Raw genomic sequence first — 21439 nt, 5'->3', positions numbered from 1 at the left:
TGGAGTTAGTCAGAAGATTTCCTAAGGACGAGAGACAGGTGCGCGACTTGGCGGGTGCCATGATGTTTTGAGACATTTCTCAGCTGCCGAGGCTTTCTGGTGCTCTCTGTATGTATTCTTGTGATGGGAAAGTTAAACTCATGCAATTCCCACAGCATTTATTATCTGACTAAAGAAAGAGAGGAACAGTAAATCAGGCACGGACTTCTGGAAGTTTTCTATAGTGAAATGTGTTGTGATTGGTTGCTTTGTGATTGGTCGAGAAGGTGACGCTAGTGATAAGTGTGTGTGATCTTCATGGGCAACAAGCTAAATTTTGTAAATAAGTTAGTAATCCTCTTGTTAAAAGAACATTGCATGAGATATGTTTTATATGACAGTCATGTATTAAAATTGTCTGATGGAGATTGTTTTTTTTTTTTTTTTTTTTTTTTTTTTTTAAACTAAACAGCACCAACAATTGCCAGTCACTATCAACTTAAGGCATTCCATGAAATTATGTACTATGCTTTAACGAAGCCAAATTTGTAAAATTAATTGATAGAAAATTGTTATGGCCTAAGAACTGTTGTCGCCAAGAAGGCATATTACGGTTCCTATCTTCCCCCCCCCCCCCTTTTAAAACAATGCCTTGATCATCCGCTGCAACTCACATGGCAAGATGTTCTTGTATCTGTTCTTGTTCCTGCATTCGGTCTTCTGGCCCTCCTTGCGTGAGAACAAGTGCTTGCACTCCTGCTGCTGAAGCGACTCAAACTCCTCCCAAAAGCCGGCCTTGCCCGTCGACAAACCGTTCTCCTTCTGGGAACGCAAGGGGACCGTCAGTACACGCAACTACGACAGAACACACCTATCAAACCCAGCAAGAATACGTCGGAAAACAGAAGAGGAATTCACCTATGAATATTGACTTTTTATTTTTGTGGCGCATATCGCAGTTGCAGCTTCAACCACATATGAGAAGGTGACATGCAGAAAGAGATCAGTCATGTGTGCTATGGTTTTTCAGTATGAGCCAAAAACTATCACCTAAAGAAATTTTTTTGGCTCATGCTCAAAATCTATAGCACTTTGACTTACCTCTTTTTTGAACATCATTTGCTAATATAAAGTAACTGTTCTATAGTAAATTAAATTTAATAAACTTTACACATTTGGAAATATAAAAGTATACTGAATGATTATGGACCAAATACTAAGTGAGAGACCATTTAAAACTTCTATTACAAAGAATAAACAGCTATAGAAAATTGAAGTTTTTTTTTTCCACACACTTTTGTTAGCATAAATGGTTTCAAATTATAACCTGTCAACACATAAACCACGAATGCTGAACACTAAGTTTAAGCTCACACCAATATATCAGAAAGCAATAAATTTGTGAAAAAAATTCTGTTCGAAATCATAATTAGTGATGGGTCAAATCCCAATTTTCTTGAATCCAAATTTTGTATTCAAATACCAAAGAGTACTTAGAATATACCACTCGAATCCAAATCAAGGTCTCAAAGATCAGTGTTGAATTTTTTAATTTACTTTACTTCTAAAATTTTTTTCCAATATTTTTTTCTCAAATACTTTTTCCTTCAAATACTGAATATTTGATGGTATTTGAGGATCTATGAATATGATTAGGCCATCCCTAATCAAAATTAAACATAAGACAAAACTTTTATAAAAAAAATATTCACCTGCAACTCTTTCACTCGACTGTCGATGCCACTGGCATTGATGCGGGTGGCATTGAACGGTTGCTTCAAATGGACAACAGTGCCGCTTGTCTCCACCATCGGGTTTTTCTTGTAATGCTCGATCAGCTCACTCAGGCTATCAAACTTCTCACCACCGCCAACATCGTAAGAATTATCCTGGAAGTGCGAATAGATAGCATTAGTCTTTGTTATCAGCAAAGGTTTTTGTTAATTCAGTAATAACACTCTGATGATACACGTGATTAGAAACTAAGAAATGAAACTTAATCACACACGCTCTCCCAAATTTCTTCATGTTTAGATCATCCTATAGATATTTTAATCAACTTTACTGCTGTTGTATAAAAATTAATATTAGTGAGAGCTATAACTTGTCATTGAAGAACAAAATGTTTTATTTCTATGATGTGTAACCAGCCAAACTTTATAAATAAGTTAGTAACCAGCTTGATAAAAGAATATTGCGTGAGATGTGCTATATGATAGTCATGTAATAAATTGTCTGATGGAGAATGCTTCTATTTTGTTTTAAAAATACAAAACCAAAAACTGTCAATTAAAAAAAAATCCCTTTCGGCACAGTCTACTGGCTTAGGTAGATTTCAAAGTACCTATTTATTCTGGAAATATTTTGTAAACTTATATAAACTTCTGGAACATTTTAAGAACTTAATGTACATAAGATATTTTCATTCTCTAATATTACAAAATGATCAATTAAAAATTTGCTCGTTTTCTATACGGCGCAAATATTACGAATATTTTTAACTCAATGCATCCAGAATTGTATAGTTTATAATGCAGCATTGAATAGCTTAGAACCAATTTAATATCATATGGCAACTAAGTCAATAATTTAGTTTTTTGACCTTCAAAAACTATTTTTCATCCCTTGCACTAATGAAGTAGTTGAATAAAAAAGTGTTTTGCACCACGATTTAATAAATATTAAGAAGGTTTAAAATAAATTCAAATGAATTTGATAATAAGAAAGTTTTGAATTTTTTAAAATTTCAACCCATTTTTTACAGTAATAATTAGTTTCATCAAAAATTATTTCAGCCAAAGTTTTAGATGAAGTTTAGGATTCATACAATAAATTATAACAGATATGAAAAGAAGTAATGATTATTTTTTACTTTCAAACCTACTAAAGATAATTCCTCAAGTTAATCACCAAATAGTAAACATGATATAAAAAATAATTTCCAATTCAACATTAAAATGTCATTAAAAAAAAATTATGAATACGCTACTACAATCAGGGGCGCAACAACAGGGGGGAGGGGCAAGGGTATTTTGTCCCCCTCCCCCTCTAAAACCTTGAAGTGGGGGCAAACGGGGGCAAATAAAGTGCTGTGTAATCAATTTTTAGATAATAAAACTGCTTAAATAGCACCATTTTCCACCTTGAAATACAAATTTTCCCGGGGGAGGACCCCCGGACCCCCCCCCCCCCCCCCCCCCCCCCGCTCCAATAGGGGGGATAGATGATATTCTTTATAAAAAGGTATATTGCCCCCCCCCCCCCCCCCCCCCTTTGGAAATTTAGTTGTTGCGCCCCTGACTACAATAATTTGTATTTATTTTTTAACACTAGCTGTACATGAATTTTATATATTTTGAAGTTAAAACTGACATTTTAGTGATTTGGTAGATAGTATTGCATAATGTCAGCTTTTCAGTTGAGGACACACAAAACAATAAAACATCCTAGATTTTATAGAAAGTTGGAACAAGTGGAATGTGGCCTCAGCCTACATTCCACCAAGCTTCTACTGACTATGACATTGGCAATGCCAACTGTTATTCAAAACAAGTGGTCTTTATGCATTTGGCATAATACAGCAGTCACAAGGTACATTTCTGGAATGCCTGTATCAGAAAATCAATAATGATGGTTTTACTAGGCCAGTATGTTGGTAATCTAAATAAAAACTAATAACTTAAAAAAAAAAAGATTCATTTGTGCACACTTATTTAACAGACATTAATAAAAAAATCATTGTAATGATATGTTCACACAAATATATTAGTCATAACAAGTGTAAAAGATAGATGTGTAGAAAACCAAAGTGTAACTGGAAAATGGGGTCTTCGCACTACTTAAGGTATTTCAAATAAATAAATAAATAAATAAATAAATAAATAAATAAATAAATACTACAGTCACTTACTAGGCTTATCATTTCATGTGTTTAACTATGTATTAAATGATGAAGTGAAAGAAAAGACAAATGTGTGTCCAGCAGGCCATTAAATTTCACTTTGCTTCAAGCCTGACAACTCGTCCCAGAAAGTATACCAAAGGTGCGATGGAAAGTAGGTACATAGTTTTGTATCATCCTCACTAACCCATGGAACATGCACGGCAGAATGCTTGTGACAGCTTGTGTCATTATGCATCTGAGTGTGTGTTTCAGGGGTAACTCAATGAGAACAGGTCCCATCATTTTCTAAGAAAGCACGGGAACCAGGTTAGAAAGGCACTACAACAGCAGCAAGATAGATTCCCACTATTGCTAATTATTCCAAGGCCTGACTTGCTAATGACACATCACATAGAGCTACATTAATTACCTATGTTTTTGTATACCTCTTATTTAATTTTATGCTATACTATTAATAAACAAAAAATTTCAAGCAATTTTTTTTTGGTTGGTCTGAAAAAAAAAGTTGAAAACAAACTTAATATTATCAAATAATTTTTTTGCAATAAAAATTTATGAGAAAATAATATACTAAACTTTGTTCATGAAGAAATTATACTTCTAATTAAAATCTAGACAAACTCCCATGGAATTTATTAGGGTTAAATGCTAGATAAACACAAAGATTTTGGCTAACCTGAGGCACATTATGCACAAATTTCAGAAGAAAAGCAAAGGGACACCGAAAGTAACTCGAAACAACACACGAGTCAAGACTCATTGGAATAAGTCTAAAAAAATACCTAAATTTGGCACTTTGTATTAAGGGCCTGGGTAGGCGCACTAAGGGTGACACTACATTATGCATTACATGCCTCTTAAGCTCTGGCCTCAACGCACTAGGCACCAATCTGGCATGCAGTTGTCATGTCTATAACAAAACTCTGTGGAACTTTAAGCAGTGACACTGTAATTTTATGCTACAAAATATTTAATATCTAAAGACACCTGTATAAACATTCCAATTCAGTTTTAACCTTTTATGCTGTCCAGAAATTACACGTTTAAACAAAAGGATGAAACAAAAATATCCTTAGTAAGCAAAATGACATCTTCAATACAACTTCAGCTATTGCAATTAGGAAATGACACATGAACACTCAGGAGCTGTGTGTGCAATTTGGTGGCTAGGCAATTTAACAAGATCCGTATTTAAAAAAATTCGCTTACTTTAATTATAAGTTAATTTTTTCACTAACGTATGCACATTGTTTGAATACATTCATAACAAATTCTATGAGGTACACACTTCAAGTGATGCTATATATACCCTTTGGTAACTGTTCCATATCAAGTATCCAAGTTTATCCCTTGATCCTGATGGCATGATCGTGTATACATTGATCCTGTACTACATGATGCTTGCTGGTACACAAAAAGATCCTGGCCAAACAATAACTCAAATATAACAATCCAAACAAATTATGTAATTTCTTGAGGAAATTTTTTCTTTCATATTCCACTTATGATCATAATTCATGTTATATCACAAGTTTTTGTAATGTCCCGGACATTTCGACATACTCAATTAAAACAGTGAGCTCCGTGTACCACACAGTTAATGTTAACAGGATCACGCAATCACGATCAAAGGATAAATTTGGATATGCGACATGGAATGAGGTTTGCAGCAATTAACTTTGACTGGAGCAGTGAAATATCATTAACCCCTCACCCCAAATTTATGCAAACAAAGTTGGTTTTTTTGTAGTTGCATGGAGTCTTGAATTAGAACAAAACAAAATACTTCTTCCCCTCAATAAAGAAATTGGTGGCTGTGCCCCATGGCTCACACCGACCTGGCAGCGAATCATGACGTGCGTGACTCGATCGTCCGTCCTGACGGAGAGCACGTAGTCACCTGGCTTGCTCTGGGACTCTCGCACCAGGAAGCTGCCGTTCTTCCCCTTCTCCAGGATCAGTTTCTCCGCTTCCTTCCCGGACAGGTGACCGTGGAACCACCTGCGTGTGGGTTGCAGAGAGAGCGAGGTTATCAAACCACTGCCACTGGCTCTATCGTAACCGGGGTGCGCTTGGTTTTATTACATAACAAGTTTACAACTCACTTCATCACTATATGCTTAGTGTTACAAAAAATAACGTACACACACAGACCTAACACAAAATCACCACGAAATCTCTTCTGGAACATTATTTTTTCGAATGCATTACGCTTACGTCATCAAAGTACGTAAATGTAAAAAAATATCTGTATGTAAAAAAGAATTCATCATCATAACAAGACAACTTTTTTTTCCCCAGCACATAAACTAGCCCTAGTTAAATTCATAGCCTATTATGCTTCCGGCATAATCTGGAATCTGGAACATCATCATCAAATCTGACAGTGATAAAACTAGAAAACATTCAAAATAAATTATTAAAAATTATAAATCATAAGTTCCCAAAACTGAACTTAATTCCTCTGGACCACAGAAAATTATTACATGCTGATTTTCTCCGTAATTGCTACAATATAAAATAAAATTGCTAATACATTCTTCAAAATACTGGTTTTAAAGTACTTCAGTTTAGTAGTCGATTACAGGCTATGTTTTGTACTTTGCACAACAAAAATTACATTGTTTATAGACTACGTACGGTCTTTAATCACCAAGATAAATGTTAATTTCTTATTCTTGTGGTGTTTTCTGTTTTATTTTTTGTTCTGTTTTTTTCATTCCTGTTACTAACAGCAACATTACCTGAACCTGTATTAGTGTCATCTTTATGTATGTGTACTTATCTATACACTAAATCACAATGTGCCGAAAATATCGATATAGGTACCTAGATATTGAAATTATGTTTTGGCATTATGAAAAAAAAAAAAAGTGCAAAATAATCTACAACAAAATTAATAAGTTCATTTATGCAACACAATAAAACTCAACACTGTAGCCTTTCTAATAGCAACTTACACTGGAAAAGCCTATGTTTTCCGAGGAACACGTTAGTTTCTGTATCCAACACTGATGGCATGTTCTTCTGTTTTGTGTACGTACGCACTACACACATAAACGTCTTGAGCTACACACACCCAACATTTAACTTCATAACACACCTGCACACCCTGAGGAACACACCACGGCAGAGCCAGAGTTAAAGAGACGAGCGTGATCTATGCACCGCCGCTTCGAGCTCGACGGCACACTGGGGACCCCAGAGTGTGCGTGGCGAGCTCTCCTCCCGCTTCTTCCCACAGTGAGCGGGCCACATCCCCCGCGAGGCGTGACTTGGGCCGGCCGACTGCCTCGGCGACCCACAGCACGCACTCCCGGAGGAAAGTGGTAATTAGCAGCTGCAATTACCGGCGGCCCCCCCATCTCAGTTAACGACTCGTCTACTTGTCTTCGCAGGGAGGGGAGTGGTTGGGGAGAGGGGGAATTCACAAGAAGTAGAGCTCAAATTGCTCTTACTGAGAACTCAATTATAGGCCGCGACCAAAAATGAAAAGTCTTCCACGGTCCCCTTATTTGTAATTAACTGACAGCCGAAGTTTGAAACTGTGTAACCTACCCTTCTGCACTTGAATGAATAAATTTAAAAATTTAAAAATTATTGAAACACAAAACATTAAAAAAAAAAAAAGTCGTTTCCACTTACTTACCTCTACAACTATAATTTGGAATTAGAAAATAATTTTTTTTACCATAAGCACAATCATTCCCAATTAATGGGAAACTAAGAAATCTGAAAGTTTACCCAAATTTAACACAGTAAAATTCTATTCAACAATTTTTTGCCATAATAAATACATAAACAAAAGGAAACATTTAGTGATGTCACAATGGTCTTCATAGCAGTAAATATTTTCCTTTAACTTATACTAAAATTAAGTTAAATTAAAATTAACTAAACATTAAGTATAAATATAGTAATCTAAAAAAATTGCAACATTTTCTAAAGAAATAGTACATATGAACTAGATATGGGATTATTTTTTTTACTGAAACACAATTCACACTGTCAATAATCTTTCCTACAGAAAAATTATTATACATCATAAAAAATCTATAATAAATTGTTATAACTGATTAGTACAAAACATAAAAGAAAATTCAGTATTTATTTATAAATGGTGAAACTCGCAGTGCTAGTACAGGATATCTAAAATACCTGGTGAAGTAATTTAAGGACTTTTTCAGGACCTTTTAATAAAATTTTGCTATAAAGTTTTTTTAAGGGTGATTTAAAAATATTAATGTAACTAAAATTAAACATGAGCATTATTAATATGAATTTTTATACAATTCGCAGGAATGTCCCGATTTTTTAAAAACAAGTTTTGTGATTTTTGCCACCATTTCTGTATCTTTAGTGACTTTTTCATGATTTTCGTGAGCAGTCCAGTTTCCTTACTTTTTGGTGACTTTCAGGACTTACGTGACCTGTAGACACCCTGTAGCAGAAGTCATTGTGGGAATGATATGTGCACATTAATTATTTCCTCGAGTAACTAACAAGTCCTCTGCGGCCCTGATCATAAATAGTATGAAAATAACCACACCACAAAATAAAATTAAATTTGTTTAACATTAATTTTTTTGTGCATACAAATTAACTTTGTAATATTTTAAATTAAAAACTTTTCAGTTTTGAAAAGTGTGTTTTCATCATATAACATTACAATTTATTTTGATCGATAATTACAACTTTTATAAAATATTTAAAATACATACATAAAAATGTCGGTCTGCAGTTAAATAATTCACAGCTATTATTTCAGTTCTGGAAACTACTTACGAGAACAAAACTACGGCTCTGCGCAGGTCCTCTAGAGCAGTCGAGATGATGATCCGTGCAGCCGGAAGTGCCAACATGGAAGGCACATCCACGTACATCGAACCAGTTGGCGACATTCACGACAGTTTTGAAACACTGCACCGGTTCCGAAATAACCCTCCCCAAGTTTCAGTCTCCCACTCGAATTGAATCTTTGCACAGTCTTGAAAAAAGTGTTCAATGACTTTAGGAGACTGTCCAACCATGAATAAGTTTCTTTTGTAAAACCACTACGTCGAACAGTTGTCGGCAGGTACTGAACATTTCCGAGACTTAAAAATTTTGCTGTTCCCTACTTTGGAGAGGAAATAGAATCCAAAGACACAAAGTTGGAGTCAAACGCGAAGAGTATCGTACGAGAGCTCGGCCGGGCACCGTTGAGAACCACTTTCTAAACCAGTTTTAAAAGGCTCCGACACTCTGGCGGGCCGGTGTAGGAAGAACTGCTTCCAGCTCCGCCTCCTGAGAGACACTGGCTCGAACACCCCGGCGCTCGGCCATGTGGCTCGGGGGGGGGCTCAGGGTGACCCTCGAGGGGGTTCCGAGAACAATCGCCGAATGCCTGCGACCGGGCATGTGCGCGCGCGTGCGCCAGCGAGTAGGAAGATGGACGTGGCGTCGTGGGTGGGGGGGGGGGGGGGGGGGGGGGGACCAGCGGCGGAGAGGCCTTCATTATGGATGCACGATGCAGGCCGCAGGGGAACGCTGCCCATACCAATAATGGGAAGGCAAGGACGAGTATGCTCTGTGCTCCGACAAACTGGACACCGCGGGATCTTGTGACATCTCGCCTGCCGAGGGACCGCCCAAAGTCAATACCTGAGGCATGATACATGAATAATTTATTTTACTAACCCCCAAATACAAAAAGAGGGGTGTTTTAATTTTGAAGCATATGTCTGTCTGTGGCATTACGGCTCCCAAATGGATGATAAAACGATTTCAAAAAAGTTTATTTTTTTTGAAGGCTGGTTTAATCAGGATGGTTTTTTTTTAGCTATTTTTGATGGAAATCTCTTCATCCATTTAACGAACATCAGCTCTTGCATAAAATTTTGCATTTGTTAACATGTTTCTGAACTACACATATAGGAAAAAAAAAAATTACAACTCCACCTTATAATGATCTGTGGAAATAAATATACTGGAAAACAAACATAATTTTTCTGCGTAAATGTTAATATATCACAACTAAATAAAGATACAGTGTTTAAGTTGAATAACTTCGCGCAAATTGGGACAGACAGAAAAAAAAATTAACATTAGACTTTGCAAAGGTGTTTAATTTGTGAACAGAAATAATATTAAATCTTATATATAATTAAAAATTAATGTTTGTGTGTTCTTCTTCTATGAGCATCATTCATCAGATTGAGTTTATAATTTGCACACTTGACCTTCGAAATACAAGAAAGGTAACTATCTACGTGATATTTCAAAAAACCACCCCCATCCCAGGACCCAACCCTTAAAACAGGACTGTGACACTACTTGATGAAATTTTGTTCACTTTGTATTCAAAATGGACAATTACTGTCCATAACTGATTTCTAAAAAGGAAGTGGGTCATGAGAATAAAAAAAAACCATCCCCCTTTCCCAGTCTTTAAAGCAGAAATTTGGTACTTCTTGATAAAAAATTTGCACACATGACATTCAAATAAGAAGAAGAATACTGTTCAACATATAATTTAGAAAAATAGTTTAAGGTGAGATATTGAAAAAACACCCGTTCCCCTTTTTCATCCCTTAATGCAAAATGTTGGTACATATAATTGAAACTACCACAATTAATGTTAAAAACATGAGCCATCCCCATATTCCTTTTCCCATACCGTTTCAGAAACCACCCCATCCTCCTTTCCCACCCCTTAAAACAGGATATTAGTACATGAAATTTGGCACACTTGGTGTTAAAATTAAGAGATAGCAAACAGTCTATACCCAATTAAAAAAAAAAAATTCTCTAATCCCCCATATACATGCGATTTTGAAAAACCAAAAACACCCCTAATTGCCCTTAGTACCCCTAAAGCAGCAGTATAGTACTTCTTGATGAAATTTTGCAAACTCTACATTTAAGTTAAGAGAAAATGAAGTGTCTACATTTAATTAAAATTTTACCCCAATTATATTATACGATTTTGAAAAACCACCCCTGTCTACCTTTCCCACCACTTAAAGTATATACCGGTAAAACTTGAACACATCTTGCACACTTAACATTCAAAAGAGAACGAAAATTACTGTCTACATCATGATTTTCATAAAAACATTTATTGAGTACATGATATTTCAAAAAACTACCCTATCTCCCTTTCCTCTCCTTTAAGGAGAATTTTTCACTCCTTGATCAAATTTTTCACACTTGATGTTAAAAATAAAAATAAAATTACTGTAAATCTACCCTTTTCCTGGCAACATGAAGTTTAGAAAAAACTACCCCCATCCCACTATACTACTTCTTAAAGATGATTTTTGGTTCTTTTAAATGTAATTTTGAATAGTTCACATACAAAAAAAAATCATTGTCAACATCCAATTTAAGAAAAATAAGTTCACTGAAAACATGAGATTATTTAAAACAACCCCGATTTTAATTTTCTACCCCTTAAAGCATTATTTTGGCTTTCCTAAATAAAATTTTGCACACTCGATGTTAAAAATAAGAAGAAAACTACTATCTACATCTCATTTTAACAAACAGTTAATTGAATACATGAGATTTTGAAACACTCCTTTCCTCCCCCCATTCCACATAGCCCTTTTATACCCATTAAATCATAATTCAGGCAACTCTTGATGAAATTTTGCACAGTTGACGTTCAAGTAAAGAAGATAATTACTATCAACATCCAAATTTAAAAAAAAAAATCCCCTTCACCCTGTGTTTGGCCCAGGCAACACTGATAACTATAAGGATCAGCCATTTGAACCTGGCTAGCTCGATCAGACAGGATGCAGACATGGAATAACGACAACATGAAGAGAAGAAGACAAAAGAATTGCCCCGAGAAAAGTCCATTGAGCACAGCATTGTATACCAACCCCGCAAATAAAAATTTCCGTACGGAAAAAAAATTCCTGGCCGGGTACTGAACAAACCGTAAATCCTAGACTGCAGGCAGATTTAGGCCAGGTAAATTTTTTTTAGTTACTTATAGTTTTAAAAAGAAATTAAACAGCTGAAAAAAAATTTGTGCACCCAAGTGATAACATGTTTTCACAACTTATGTGAGATGCAGCAAGTGCTGCACGGCCAAGATTAGTACACCATCTTGAAATTAGGAAGAAAGAATTAGGAAATGAATTCACGAAACTCTTGTCTAAGACGTTTGAGGAAAGGCACTGGCAGTGTTACGCAAATTTCAATGCCACAGATAAACAATATTTGGCTGGACATTTTTTCAACAACTTAAAAAAAAAATGAGAACAGTAAATGACAATGGGCTTTACTAGTAGAAGTCAAAATGTACAGTCCGACGCTGGGCTGGATTCCCGAGAGTAGGAATGCAGCAGAACCACTTACCAGCCACTCGTGCACTACTGAGCGAGGCCCGACGAGGATGCGATGGCAAATCTGTGCCGAACAGCCGACAGATGACGACCACTCGGCACGACGATGCAGCCCAGCTTGCGTAACACGAGCCCGGCACACAAGGTCAGGGCCGGAGGCGTGAGAGGGCAGGGCGGGGTGAGCACACACTACTCCTACTTGTCCCAGTGAGAGAGAGAGAGAGAGAGAGGAGGGGGCAGCAGGGGGAGAAGTGGTTCACTCTGTTATTGGGCAGAACCGCTCCGACGCCACCAGCCGGGCTGTTGTTGCGTAGTTAGCACGCTCACAAGCGCTCAGCTGGACCGCGCTTGGCAAGCGTGGGCACATCCCTTAATTGGCCTTGAAGCCAGTTGGGGAGGGGGTCAGAGCAAGAGCATGTAAACAAACAAGTACCGCCAGCCTGGCAAGAACCACGTCGCCAGAGTGACACATGACAAGTGACATCACAGGTGTCAGTTGTGACATTGCTTACTTAAGCGCAAAAGAAACCGTGTGTGCAAAAAAACATTTGAAGAAGTATTTCGCACACAACTTCAAATCCAACATGGAAAAGTACGCTTAAAAATCCCTAGGATATGTCCAGTTTCGTATCTTTGCAGGTACACCTATTAACATAAATTACTGCATCATAAGATAATATTCAACCCTTCAAAATAAAATAAAATAGACTAATAGCAAAATTGTAGTAAACAAAAGTTTCAATTTCCCTACACATCCCATAACATTACAAAAATATTTCCAAACATATAAAATTCTTTAAGCCATAATTCTGTAAATAAATGTTAATTAAAAATTTTTTCATTTATTTTGGTCGTGTTTACAAAGTATCTGTCTCTTAGGGGATTTGGCAACAGTTATAATTTTATCTAACTGCTTCTGGATCATTAAAAACTATTTTCCCTATAAAATCTTAACACTCATACACATTATTATTTTTCCTTGAGGACTAATTTAGCTATTTGCTCTGTGATATTTGGAAGCTTATCTATGTTACACTTTTTTGTAACATCACTTGAAGAATATGTAATTATTCAAAAAAAATATTTTATATCCATGAATAATTTGATATTTGATATTCGTGCATAATATGATTTTCAATTCAACATTCAAATCTTAATTTTTTAAATTTTACATTACCAACAGCTACACCAAGTGGTACTCATTCACAAAAATATTAATTGGAAGGGAAAAAAATCCACAAAGCTAAGATAATTTATTAAAAAATTTTGATTTGTTTTCTGCAACATTATACATATTTGGTGTTTATACATATCAAATACTCTGGGGTTATGATTTAAAATTTATAGTATACTTTTTTTTAATGTATATCTGTAGGGTCGACAAAACCAATTTTAAACTTTATTTTTCTTGTTTAAGAAATGCATTGACAGGTTTTTCTTTATCTTCTTTCATTTTACACATCTCTATTATGGTTCTATAACTACACAAAAGCTTTACTAATAAAACCTTTTTAAGTGCGTAACCCAAGTTCAAGACGGGGGATCATTTACCAAAACCGAACAGCATGAGTTCTCCATGTTGCAACTCTTCACTTGCCTGTCTGTCGATGAGCCAGTCTTTCTCCTGTTAAAATATCGGCTCAGTTTCATTTTGGCCCATTCATTAAGTTGTGTGTATGTATTATATATATATATATAATACATATATATACACACACATACACACGTGTGTGTGTGTGTGTGTGTGTAATTTTATTGTATGATAAACTTTGATTTTTAAAATATTTGATATTTGTCAATAATTTGATATTCAATTTGAAATCTGACTGAATGTGCATTATTTCTGTATCATATACCAATATCTTTTACTATTATCACATTAGGGGGACATCCCCTCCACTAAGTAGGCTTGGGACGATACTGACTGGAGGTAAACTATTATCACTACCCAAAAATTTTCATAAATCAATTCTTAATATCTTACTAAAATTTCACAAACTCTATTACTGTTCTTTTCATGCTCTTTCTGTTCTCTTAATAGTTCATCTATGAAAAATAATTACTTAGTTTGAATTAAATTTCCAATAGGGAAACAATTCTGAGACAAAAACTAACACTGAGAATTAAATGTTTATGTGCATATAATCCTAATAAAATACTTCTTGCCGGTAAGCCAAAAACAGTACCCGACTAAAATCAACAGCAGATAGAAATTTCAATCTGTCATCATAGGTGGTGATGAATATTTATTAGAAATTTTTCACTAGAAATGATATACTTAAAAAAAAAAATTAGGAAAGTAAATTATGCAAACATTTCTATATGCTCCTAATCTGACTGAAAAGTATAAATAAAAAACAGTCTGAATTGAAGTATATGACCATAATGTAATTCTTTAATGAATCAAAGTCTTTCTTCCACCCAGAAACAACTATGCTTGTAAAAGCAACTTAAATATTGTCCTCATACCATAAATTGTAAACACTTATGTTATGAGTAATCATAAATATTTTCAATAAGTTAATCCAAAACTATCGTATTCCAATCATTAATACATTAAATAAATCATTTGGTAACTTTATACAAACAGCCAACATTTATCTCAAAAATTTTTTTTATTGTATACTACTTAAATATCTATTAATTTTAAAGCTAATCATTTATGTTAGTTAGGAAAAAGGGGGGGGGGGGGGGGCGGCGGCAAACCACTTTGCCACTGTTTGCTTACTAATTCAGTAGGAATTTTTATAGGTTTTTTTAGGATTTTGTAAGGAAGGGTGATATATCCCTAATACCCGTCTATGCATATGCCCCTGTAGCTAATCATTCACCAGTATTTTTTCTCAGAAATGCTGGAATAATCTTCAGCTGTCAAACTACAAACACTACGATAAAGTTACCTGCCGGGCAAGTGCACTCTTCGGTGGGATACACTAAAAGCAATACTGACCTCTCAGTTGTGGGGTCAGCGCAGTTCAGTGGGTACCGCAGCTCAATCACTTCTCCGTTCTTCTCCTTGAGCTGCCCTTGGTTTTCCATGTAGAACTGCACCAGCTCAGACAGCGTGGCGAACTTCTCCCCGCCGTACAGGTCGTAGAAGTCCCCTGTGTTCTGGATCTTGATGTGGGTGACTTCCCCATTACGCCTGCAACCCAGGACAACACCGTCGCTACGCACTCGACATCACCTCCCGGCGAGTAAGAACACTGAGCAACACTTCAATGTAATTTGCGAGTAAAGAGAAATGAGAAGAGTATACCCAGGAAAAATGCATGAGAAGCAGATGGGTGGAAGGAGTGGGAGAGAGTGTGCAGAAGAGAAGAAAGTACTGGGTCAAATGGAAGGATCAAAGAAGTGGAGATGCTTCATCCTTAAACAGACCTGTGGCCAGAAGCTGTGCAAGATGGTGATGATTACTTTAGGGAGTAAAAAAAGGATTCACCATTTTCAGAACAACTTAGCTAGTTTTCACTGATGATAATCACAGTGCTTTAAATTGGATAATTTCATGCTGAACAACCTTGCTGCTATTCTCAGTTATCTAACAAATTTTTAAACGATCACCAGCGTGCTCTGAACACACAATTTATAAGAGAGGAAATAAAAGAGAAAAATATGATCAAATACATTTTAGATGGTGTTATAAACTGTGAGACTGTAGTAGTGCAGATTGTCTAGGTACCTATATGTAAAAAAAAATTATAAAGTAGTCTTTTGTAAAAAAAAGTATCAAACTAGGATGCACCTAACATTAGGTATATTGTATTAACATTACTATTGTCATCATAATGTATATAAAGTGTTATTTAACTTTTAAATTAATGTCTCCATCATTATTAAAAAATAATTAAAAAAGTATCCCCCAAAATTATCTGAAACTAAATTTGTAAAATTTGTAACTATGAGAAATAAACTGTGCAACTATGTGACAAAGTTGTTGCCTTTTACAGTGCCTGAGAAATATAAAAAAAAAAGTTTTTGATTTTGTTTTTCAGTCAAGTTTAAATTTTGAGTTCCTATTTATACTAGCCAAAATGTTGTCTAGTAATACAAAAAACTTTTTTATACATATGGACTAATTATGAAGACACTAAAGTCATACCAGCAGAATGATGATCCAGTTTTAAACACATCTAATGACAATTTGAAATGCTATGACAATATATACTGAGAACCAAATTTTTATCCACCAATAATCAGATAAAGACACAGCTAACACTGTAGTACTGGCAAAGATAACTGGAGGGATTTGTTGAGTGCACAAGTAGCTTACCTTACAGATAGAGTAAAGTCCCCGGGGTTACTGCAGCTAGGCCTAGCTAGGAAACTGCCATCAAATCCTCTCTCCAGCAACAGGCGCTCTGCCTCGATGCCATTAATGTTCGGATGGAACCATCTGAAACAGCACCAAGGAAACACACTTCTGTTAACAGTTGCTAAAAGTGGCAGGTATCAGAATTTTTTTTTGGTGGCGAAGGGAAGGATGTGTTGGGGGGAGGGAAAGGAGAGGAATTTAAAAAAAAATAGAAAAAAATAGACTAAGTGCATTCTAAAAAAAACTATTGACACTAACACACTGACATATGGGTCTACAGAAGTAACCATAGGTGACGAGGCTTCTCACAGTTGACATTACAGGTGTCATAACCGCTCGCCTTGCATCGCCCAAAATAACATAATGCCTTCACTGATATTCTGCAAATTTTTTTCCCAATTTTAAGAGGTGATGTATCCTCCCATATCCCACCCTCTGCATCAACCACTTGCTGGAGTGCGATGTAAGCATCAGACCACAGCATAAATGTATAAATCTTGGAAATATAGCCATGGAATGAAAAATTTAAAATGCTAACTCCATTTCAATTAGATAACTAATATTATTTCACAATTCTTTGATATCCTTACACTCTCTCTCACTGATAAAACTAAGTATCTAACTCATTAAGGAAATAAGGAACGTTAAGAGTATACTCATAATTTGGCAAATAATAAAACTTGTACATAAATTATGTAGAATGTTAGTACAGTTTTGTATAGTTGTCCATGTTTGATAAATAACATTTGGTAAATAAAAAAATTTGCTTGCAATATCCTGACAGGCATTTGAGGAAACAAACACTGGGGGAAAAAAAATTCTCTGGTTGATGGATTATTTGCAGATTAAACAAAAGCTTGATTAAAGATAATTGGGTTTCCTAAGTAATGGACAATCATTAAACACAAAAAAAAAAAATTTAAAAAATTTAAAAAAAAATTTTGAAGTCTTTTAGTCACTTGGTTGTGCACTGAAGCATAATGTTACATGAGGAATGTTCAGATTACTCATGGTTCCAAACCACTAGGGTTAAGTTTACTAATTTTTTAAGTTGAGTCAGTGGCGTTTCAGAGGACAGTGATCCCCCCTTATCCACTCTTTACTGATAGATAAACTGACATTTACTGTAAAAAAAAATTTGGATCAAGCACCTAATTGAGTCACTTCACTTAATTGTTCACATTATTGGTCAAAGATGCCAAAGACTTTATTACATATATTAATAGCCTTTGGAGCTAAACAACCTAGTTCAAACTCACAAGAGATGAAAATAATTATTAAAATATTACCATGAATTTTAGCGCTGAATAGACATAACCAAAGAGTAATGCTGTAAGCACTACACTATAAATATTGTAATGAATAATGAACACAGATTTTTTTTTCCCCTGTTAACTCATAAAATCTTATAGATTTTCAGCCAAACTCACAGAATGCATAAAAATATACTTAAATTTTCAGCAATGGACAAAACATCATTTGTACCACCCAAAAATTAATTAGTCACATTAATAAATACTCCATACAATACAAAAATAAAAACAGTTATACTCCAATGGGTGAAAGCATTAAAACCAAGTGCAGGTTTAAAATTTGGGTAATAAGGGTTAGTAAAGGAAAGTAAAAAAAAAGGATGGCAGCCCAAATTTTTAAATGTACAGACTGGTTTCTCCACCATTTGTTCTCAACCTGTAGGTACCCACCAAAACTAAAACTGGTGTCCAGCAAAACTCACAAACAGAACTTCTCGTGGTTTTTCTCGTGGAATTTCTAGGTGGTTTAAAATTTTTCACTGATCAAAAACCTGCAATATTTCCACAGAAAAAGAAGAAGAAAACAATATAAATGTTTGCGCTCTTCCTATCATTGCTGTATCAAAAAGTACTTCCGAATTCTTCAATAAGGTGACAAAAAGCCTGGAAGCTATGTACAAAGTCTAGTTTATTACATTTAACTCCAAAGTACCTCCACCGCCTCACAAAAAAAAAAAACTCTTTTTAAAAAATACTTAGCACACCAGCATATAAACACAGCAAAGACTAAGTTCAAAATACACAAAATTCACAAGACAGTTAATCAGTTAGTGACGAAATGATGGCGGTTAATCTTAATAACCATCACCATTTGATTTCCTGGCAATCCGGGTAGCCTATTCCCTGGAAATTCCAGATTTTACCATTGAATCCCTGGTGTTCCTGAAACTTCCAGGTATGCCTGACAAATTTCAGGTTCTCCGTGACCTAGCAGTGTTTTCCGACCCGAAGGCCGACTTGACACACTCTACCTCCCCTCCCGAGTCTGCACCCTTATAGGGTAGTTTGGGGCAGTAGCGGATCCAGAGGGGGGGGGCTAAGGGGCTCAAGCCCCCTCCCAAAAGCATCTGGGTCCACTATTGTTTAAGTGTTTGCCTTGATAAAGCCTAGCCTCAGCTGGATCAAGCCCCTCCCAAACCAAAATCTTGGATCCGCCACTGGTTTGGGGGTCAAACTACGGATCCGTAGTTGGACATCCCAGAGCAGAACTGCGTGAGGGATCGCTCCCTTATAGCGGGGAGATCAGCTGCGAGCGAGAGGGTACCTTCGGCCTCGTCCGGTCCCGGAGGCGAGCCGTGCGCACCGCCCGCCGGGAGGTCGTCGCTTTCCACGCGCGCGGGTGACCTATTTCCCCCTCAATCCCGGGGGAAGGGCGGCTCTCGCGGGTTATTGATCCCCCGCGGCGGAGGTAGCTGTTCCCGAGGGAACCACGCGTCCAGTACTCGCGCGCGCCGCCCGCGACTGAGAAGAGAGCAGTCGAGTCGCTGCTCCCCCGCGTGACGTCACACCAAGGGGGTCGATGTGGAGGGCTGGACTACCTCCCCTCCCCGCCCACCTTTCCCCCCCCCCAAATCCGCGCAGGTTCGAACCGGCGAGGGGTCAAACTCCGGCCGACATCGGGCCAGAGAGCGGGGTGTTCGATGGCAGGAGGAGCCGGGGAAAATAAAATACAGAAGAATCTTCGCAGGATTTTTCGCCGTCACGTTTGTTGCGATTGCGAACCTCCATTATGTAGTTTTATTGCTCAAGTAAACGATTCTGGAAAATTTTATACATATTGCGAAATTTCACTTCCAAAGAGCGGGGCGGCCACGCACCCGGATTTTTTTTTTTAAATTGCATCACCCGCGCTTTAACATCTTGCCGAAAAGCAGATCAACAGAGATGGTCAAGAGTCCCGCCTACAGACCGCATCGCTCTCAGATTGCAGTACACGGCTTATTGGCGCGGCGCTGTCGCCAAATCTCTTTAACACATCACGAATTTCAGAAGATGTGTTTCTCCCAAATTCTGATTGCACAAGATGCATTTTAATAATAGTAATTTATAACTAGACACATTTTTTATTCTTACTCTAATTTCAACAAGAAACCACTGGTACTAATTGATGCGATGATTGTAAAGTGAACTTGATAAATATATTCATAATAACACATGCATTTAAATAACTATCGCTACCCCAGACCAAAGTTGACCAAAGCTTCCTTTAATGCATTAATCACATTCGTGTTTTTTTTTATATATAGTCAAATACTTTCAATACAATCTTGCGCTCCCTCCCTCGTACTTACCAGTGTAGTTTCTTTTCGGTGTTCCTCCTTCCATAGTTCACATTTATGTAAACCGCGTAAAGGAAGATAATAAAATCGCATATGTGAATAAATAACCCGTCAAAAGTGTGACTGTAACGAGTCACCCCGACACAACGCGTCGATTGGTCGTGAGACACGGCACTGACTGGTAGGCTTGTCCTTGTGTTCAGAAATTTTTGTCGAAGGAAACAGCTGAACTAAGGAAGCCTTTATCTCTGAACTTGCTAGCAGCGCAGAACCCCACTTCCCCAAACAAACGGCCGAGTTTCCTCTTACGACAGCAGTGTGGGAGCGAGCCTCTATTATAGTTCGTCCGCATTTCCCCGAGTGTTGTGCTGAGTTAAGTTGGTTAAAACCACGAGTTATTTTTTTTTCCTGGCGGAAACTGATGTCGGGTGCGTGGACAAAAATAACGGAAGCATAGAGGAGGACGGGAAAGATGTACGCCTTGGAGAAACGTGTTAGTGTTATGTCTGTTCTTGTGGAAGGTAAGTGATCTTTCCAGCCCTCGTCGGCCAGTCTCCTTCAGAAAACAAAACAAAAATAAAAAGGGGGGGGGGGAGGGGGGGGGGGGCACGAACAGTGACTTCAAACATAATGTGTGGGATCAAAGCTTTTATTGTTATTTTTAAAAGGAGCTAGTCTTTTTTACTTGCCAGTGATGTGTAATATCTTAAACCTCGGCAAAGAGCAAATTCATGTGTTCTCGTGTTGCAAACATATTTATAGTACGAAACTCGAGCATCGGACACGAAATTTAACGTGTAATTCTTAAACGTTATGCCGAGCGTGATAAATATACCTAAAATGTGTTTACAAGTACGTAGTACATTTCTGGAAGCGAATCACATGTACTTTCCGCACCTGCCACTACAATTCGCTGCCACCATGATGTGCAGAGAGCAGCACGTTCGCTACGTCGACTATCGAAAACCATTCGATAGCGCACTGAATTTTTAAACAATTATGGAACGTCTCCGATAAAAGCTTGAAAAAAGAATTGAAAAAAATATATATATTAAACCCCGGCTTTGGACCTGATTATCGATGAGAAATTTTATTAACATACTTCCCGCCTTGTTAAAGTTAACTAAAACAGTAAATACGATAACGTTTCCCTTTGTCATCGTAAACTTTTATTCGCGCCACTCCGCCACAGTTGGCAGCGCCGTTGTTGTTACCATTTCCATTCCTTGACTTTCGTCGCATTCACGAAATTACTCTCACCAAATGCCGTAATGCTGTGATGTTACACATTAAAAAAAAAAGTGTGCGTG

General features: G+C 36.8%; 1 protein-coding gene across 9 annotated transcripts in view; it reads right to left on the bottom strand.

Annotated features, from left to right (window-relative positions):
* The window catches only part of LOC134537651 (tyrosine-protein phosphatase non-receptor type 11-like), a 131241-nt gene that overhangs the window by 11268 nt on the left and 98534 nt on the right, over positions 1–21439 (bottom strand). For 5 of the 9 annotated variants that reach the window (XM_063378321.1, XM_063378324.1, XM_063378322.1 and 2 more), the window contains 5 exons: positions 16496–16618; positions 15173–15367; positions 5722–5884; positions 1692–1868; positions 654–834 (listed from right to left, as the gene is read on the bottom strand). In XM_063378321.1, the coding sequence (XP_063234391.1) occupies positions 654–834; positions 1692–1868; positions 5722–5884; positions 15173–15367; positions 16496–16618 (839 nt within the window). Of the gene's footprint in view, positions 1–653; positions 835–1691; positions 1869–5721; positions 5885–8668; positions 9278–15172; positions 15368–16495; positions 16619–21439 lie in introns of those variants that run through there. The other 4 variants (XM_063378323.1, XM_063378325.1, XM_063378326.1 and 1 more) reach the window with 3 other exon arrangements.

The sequence above is a fragment of the Bacillus rossius genome, chromosome 12 (assembly GCF_032445375.1).
Source record: "Bacillus rossius redtenbacheri isolate Brsri chromosome 12, Brsri_v3, whole genome shotgun sequence".
NCBI lineage: Eukaryota > Metazoa > Arthropoda > Insecta > Phasmatodea > Bacillidae > Bacillus > Bacillus rossius.
This window is presented reverse-complemented; position numbering and strand designations above follow the sequence as displayed.